General features: G+C 34.0%; 1 protein-coding gene across 2 annotated transcripts; it reads right to left on the reverse strand.

The window, feature by feature from the left end:
- Positions 1–288: 288 nt before the first annotated feature.
- On the reverse strand, positions 289–1,706 carry LOC115978359 (heavy metal-associated isoprenylated plant protein 21). 2 transcript variants are annotated; one of them, XM_031100381.1, is made up of 3 exons: positions 1,635–1,706; positions 1,406–1,481; positions 289–634 (listed from the first exon to the last, which is right to left on the reverse strand). In XM_031100381.1, exons 1-3 carry the CDS (start codon positions 1,704–1,706, stop codon positions 342–344), a joined length of 441 nt encoding a protein of 146 aa, XP_030956241.1. In that variant the 3' UTR covers positions 289–341. The 2 variants fall into 2 exon arrangements, with proteins under 2 accessions (XP_030956241.1, XP_030956240.1); XM_031100380.1 differs by having other exon boundaries at positions 342–670; positions 1,376–1,481.
- Between the last annotated feature and the right edge of the window lie 4,497 nt (positions 1,707–6,203).

The raw sequence follows: 6,203 nt of genomic DNA on the forward strand, positions 1-6,203 counted from the left end.
AGTTTGTAAGAGACCACATAATCTATACTGGTTAGTTGAGGTTCGGCAAAATATCAAGTCTTTATATATAATTCAAGCGTTACAATTTAGAGAAATTTGAATCTTAAATATTTCCATTAACAATGCCAGAAAATATTAACTGAGTTATAAGGCTCGATCTTGATCTATATCTAATATTATTAAAAAGCAACATTAGATATAACTTAGAATATAACCATATATGGTCACAAGATGCATACTCATAATTTCGTTACAGTCTCACTAACACACACTTGAGAATACCTAAAGGGTTCTTGCCTAGAAGAACCACATCGTTTTAAGTAACTTGCATAATGTATTCCTTACATGATAGAACATGCATTAACATTATCATCACTGAATAGTGAGACAATGTTGTCTTCAGTTGCATTTGAGGCCGGAAAAGCTTGCACGACATTTCGAACGTAGCCGGAGGGTGCCCTTTTGTCATAGGCTCCAGGTGCATAAGGATAGTATACTAGATGTTGAGGAACATAAGGCCAAAATTCAGCTCTCTTGCCAGTACTTTTTACTCTTTTCAACACCTTATTTGGTTCAACATAACCACTAACTGTTACCCTTTGTTGCTTTCGGTTCACCTCCACAGATTTTACACCTATATGCAGTTTGAGAGGAAGAAGTATTGATTTAGCTTATAAAACAAAATATAAAATGCACATTTGTAAAATAGCTAAGTAGGCCTATTGGGTTGGCTGCCTTTCATTCAAAACCATTATTTAATCTTATTTATATTCTTAGATTTTGATGCTAATAAGCTGATAATTAGGTGGAAACCATGCATTTGAGAATAAAAATATAGGTGCATGTTTGGTATAGTTTATTTTTCATCTTTTTGAAAATGAGATTATTGGGACACCACAACCACAAGTAACAAGATATATTTTTTTCTCCCACCAAAGGGGGGCCTTAAACGTCAGCTCTTTCATTTGAAAGGAAAATTAAATTAAAATGGGAAGAAACCATGTAATAATAAATTATCAAGGCAATCTTTTTTTCTTTTCTTTTTTTTTTTCATTAAAAACAAAAACCAACAAAGTGATGTTAGGAATCAGCAATTTATTTTCTATGTAGGCATACTTCAATTCAAAAATAAATAAATAAAAGTTATTAATAGATGATGATGGCTTCTCTATGAAGGCTCTCAACTCACAACAAATTCATTTGTTTCGGTTTTTGATATTTGTGGGTTTCAAGCGTGTACTTTTTTTTTTTTCCCTTCTTATAAATGCTTCTATATACCTTTCTTTCACGGTTGCTTGTCTGATAAGTGATATATCACAGAATTGCAATACAGGGGACAAAACAAAGCTTCAATAAAAGGAAAAAAAAAAAAAACACGCGCGCGCAGCTAGCTTTACAATATAACCTTTCATGTTGGTAACAGCATTTTTAACTCTTCTTTCACATCCATCGCAGTCCATTTTCACTTTGATATCGACCGTCTGAGAAAGAAAACATAAACCATAACATAAAATAGCAAGAGAGAAAGCATCAAATACATATTACAGAATATATATGTAAGCAGTGCAGAGTAGACTTTAAAGAATATTTAAGTATGTAAAGGTTAAATAGTTGCTGGTAATAATAATGGGTACCTGCAGTGCTTTGCGCTTGCTCCTTGTGCTGGTGACAGTGCAAAAGTTGGAGAGGTAATCAAGAGCACCCATTTATCTTCTCTTTTAGTAGAAAGAAAATATGTGAGAGAGAGAGAGAGAGAGAGAGAGATGTGAAACACCGTAAAGACTAGGTATTTATATAAGTGAAGAAGTTGTATGTTGGATTTGAAAAGAAGATGTTCAGAAAAGCAAGGTCCGTTTGGTACATGTGTTTAAACACAAATTTTTAGTTTTTAGTTTTTAAACAACATTATATGTATTTCTATACACTTTTTTACTTACACATATTTTCAAAAAATACAAATAACGTTACTAGAACAATATTACCAAACAGTCCGTGTCTAGAAAATCGAGTATTATTCTATAACCAAAGGAAATAAAATTGTCCATAAAGCATGCTAACGTGGCTACAAATAATGAAAACACTGCTTTTGCGCTGCTTATTTGTTTATTTTAGTTAGGTTAATGAGAAAATGCTCGTAAAGGAATTTTATATGTGTTTGCTTTTGTTTTTGTTCAGTAAAAGTGTGGCTTTGCTTTCCAATTATTTTATGATAAATTATCATTTAAATACCCCCAATCATTGCCTCTATTGGTTGATTCTATCCAAAGTTTCAAATATCAAAAAAAATTCTTCCATTCTCTCCTTGCCTTCTATTCCAACTATATAATCGTTGTCAATCATTGTCTTTAAACCATTCAAGTATATTCTGCGGGGGAAAAGAGTTAGATTTACTTCCAAAATTTAAAATTTTCCATGTACTTGAGAAATAGAAGATGACAAGAGCTGAACTAGAGGAAAATGACTTCTTTTTTGAGAAGATTTTCAAGAAAATGCATTGAAAAGTGCTTCATTTGATTGTGACAAATAAATAAGTTAAAAAAGAAATAAGACTTTGCAACGTGCATTTTCCCTTCTGTGGATATATATAAATAGGGATGAATTGCATATAAAAAAAAATCTTATTACACATTCTGTATATACTGCCTATAGAGCAACGTCACATACCTTTGAAATCATGTTTTAAAAATATGATATCAAATTCATTTTTATTGGTTGCTTTAGACATTCAGCAATGTGTGTACAGTGAGTATAATAAGGAGTATGAAATTATTATTACTCTTACATCTTCTCACCTTAAGCCTAAACTATAAGATCTATTCCTCCTAAACTTGTCTGAGCAGTCAGCCCCTAAACAATAATCATAGTTGCAATCCCGTAATAAAAATTTTTCCATTTTCCTTTATAGTTAATACTAAAGTTCATATGTTTATTATTAAGGAATGTGACATTGCCTCGATATATCACTTATGCTTTGTTATGGGTCATATGTACTTGTAATTGTAATGAGTTCATTTACTCTTCTCTTTCTCCTCCTTCTCAATTTTTATTTTATTTTTAAAAAAGATTATACTCGTAATTCCTCTCCAATTTTATTAGCATAGTTTTTTTGGTTAATACTTTTAACATCGTGTGGGAGACTACTAGTTTGTTTGCTCTTGAACTCCAGAGCTCGTTTGTCTTTGTTTTAGTTTTCTGTTGGGTCATTGGAGCTTCTTGGACTTAGTTTTGGTTTGCGTTGGTCCTAATCGTGAGAAAAGGTCTCAAAGGAATCCCAGGATCCCACATCATTTGGGTGTGTGGTTGGTAATGGGTACATGAACTTGTTGAGTCTGCTTCACTAATTATTTTCTTAAACTATTGGATTGGATGCTTTAACACTTATTTGTCACAGAAGTGGAGGATATTGTAAACAATTATGTATAGTAAAAGGGTTAATTTTTTGAAATTTAAAGTTTAATTAGAAGAACATTGCAAATGACCCTGTATATGAATAATAGAGAGCCAAATGGACTTTCCAATATTCATTTTAAACAAAAACTAAAAGTTTGATACAAGAATATTTGTATGCGCCTTATGTTATGTAGTTCAGAATTAACTCTACTTAAAAAGTTGTAAATTAATGGGAAGATTTTATTTATTCTTGTATAGGCGTCGCGCATTCCAATGGCTAGTGTTTAATCATCTACAAAGCGTAATATGATATTCAAGCATTATCTCCAGAAAGTATTAATAAGCTCTTTCTATGATGCCCTAAACGAGAATCTCCTGAACTTTGATCTACCACTCAATTTTTCAGACTTCTTTGTTGACTATATACTACTGCAATAACTTTTTTGCTGTCCTGCACTACTCATGCATGAATTTCAGCAGACAGTTCGGCCTGTGCGTGCATGCCTCTAAACTCTGAAGTTTATGGTATCATCATTGGACTTTTCATCCCTTTCATCTAAATCATTTATTAAACTAACCATAAAATTTAAACTTTTGATATTAGATCACTAAACAACCCAAAACAGAAGATACAAGCTCATGAGAGGAAAATTATCTTAGATGTGATTATTATCCAATGTGTTGCTTTAAATTTGCTTCAATAATCACCAAAGAATTGAAGAACGAGGTGGTTGTAAATAGTAATGTTAAAGATCTAAGGACTAACGGGTTCTTTCTTAATTGTCACCTTATCATGCGTCAAACTTTGATTGTCAAGTAATTGACTAGGCTTCTGAGAGTAAGTCGAATCTGAAATTCCTTCATTATCAAGGGCTCTAAAACAACAGTCATTGTGAAGCAATCTCGGGAGAGTAACATAGAGACTTATGGAAAAACATTCACGACAGATTTAGTGATTGTTTGGATAGCGCATCCAACGTCCAACGTTTTTTTGTGGGTCCTATACACTGTTTACGGGACCCACAAGTACTTATTTTCACAAAAAACAACTTTAAAACTGAGTCCCACGGTATAATTCACACATTTAAAAATTATTTTGCTAAAGTATTTTCAGTTTTCAGCAATAAGCAGTATCCAAACAGATCTTAGAAGATTGATGTGGTTGAAATAGTATAAGAAAAAGTAATAGTATGAAAAATGTATTAGTATAAGAGTAGTAGTTTGAGTGAATTTATATATAAAAAATGATGTTTTTAGAGTCTCAGGTTAGGTACACTTTGGTGCTATTGCTAATAATTCATCGCATGTGCGATGGTAAGATTTAATATTCGACATCTAGCAGCTTGTGGTGGGCTGTTCAGCTACACATGGACTATAATCAGTCAGTGAAAGCCTCATTTAGCAATGAAGCAACTCATTTAACAACAACAAAATTCGTTTAGTAGCAATCAAGCTTGTTCTGTGACAACTCGATTGGTACAGATGCAAAGTATTACTCATTTACCAGTAGTCTTTGACGTTTAATACTAACTTCACTGATTCAAGGAAGAGTACACTCATCCTTAACAACCTCATACATCCAGAAATGACCCAAAATTAATAAGAACTCAACAGTACAAGAGAAAGATGTTGATGATAAGTTTTGTACCTGCTGTCACGTACGTGGATTTTCTACTTCCTAGGTTTAAATAGACATCTAGAGCTTCACTTTGTTGAATACCAGTCATGTCTAACATTCCCTTTATGGCTGGGCATGGGTTATGAAAATTGAAAGTTCAAATAGTGTATAAAACACTATGAACGTTTAGACCCCCAATAACAAAATTACCAATTCAAGCTTTATGACAAACAATAAGTGTGCGGAACATGAATAAGCTTAATACAGAATTGATAAACAATCTAAATCAAATAAAATCACATCCACAGCAGAAATTAAATGACAAATATTAAGGAAAGAGAGATGGAAACACAAGGACAACACACGATGTGTTATCGAAGAGGAAACCGAAGCCCTCGGCGTAAAACCTCTCTGCCGCCCTCCAAGCGGTAAGTAATCCACTAGAAAATGTAGTTAGGATACATGAACAGTAATAGACCCTCCAAGCCTAATCTACCCAGTGTACCTAAGCCCTCCAACCTTCTTGCTCCAACGAGGTTGCGTCGAACCTATTTCTTTTCTAGCTTCCCGGATTCCGCTACTTGACCATAGCATCAACCAATGTAAAATTGGTTCCTTCCTAACTGCTTCCCAAAGCACCAAACAACCCTCTCACAGAAATGGATATGGTAAGAAAAGGTTTTGGTAATAAGCCTCTCAAGGATTTAACAATAGAGAGAAAAAAAAGTTGAGGAATTTGAAGAGTCTCTTAATGAAGATTGGGGATGAATCAATCTTGTTTTTCTCTAGGGTTTCTCTCTCAAAATTCTCTCTAGAAGCTCTCTTTCTTTCTTGGGTATAAGGGGTATTTATACTAGGGTGAGAATGGAATATAAAGAGTCAGGTTTTTCAAAACAGGACTAGCTCGTGGCTTGACTGAGTCGCGAGTTCCAACCGCGAGGTAACTGAACGGCCAGTTGTCCTATTTTGTCCCGTAGTGCTCCAGCTTACATGACGCTCCAGCTTACATGACGCTTCAACTTCTGGCATGCCTAGCATATGTGCAGCTTTCGGCAGCTTGCAGCCGCGAGTCACCCGCGAGATCCAGTCATGAGTCTCTGTTTTTCTTGCACACTCTTAAGCATTTCTTCACACTATCTCACTCACTACCCTTACAAGAATCCCACCTAAATACAGGGTTACTAATACTGAAATA

Source organism: Quercus lobata, chromosome 2 (genome assembly GCF_001633185.2).
Source record: "Quercus lobata isolate SW786 chromosome 2, ValleyOak3.0 Primary Assembly, whole genome shotgun sequence".
In the NCBI taxonomy this organism is placed as follows: domain Eukaryota; kingdom Viridiplantae; phylum Streptophyta; class Magnoliopsida; order Fagales; family Fagaceae; genus Quercus; species Quercus lobata.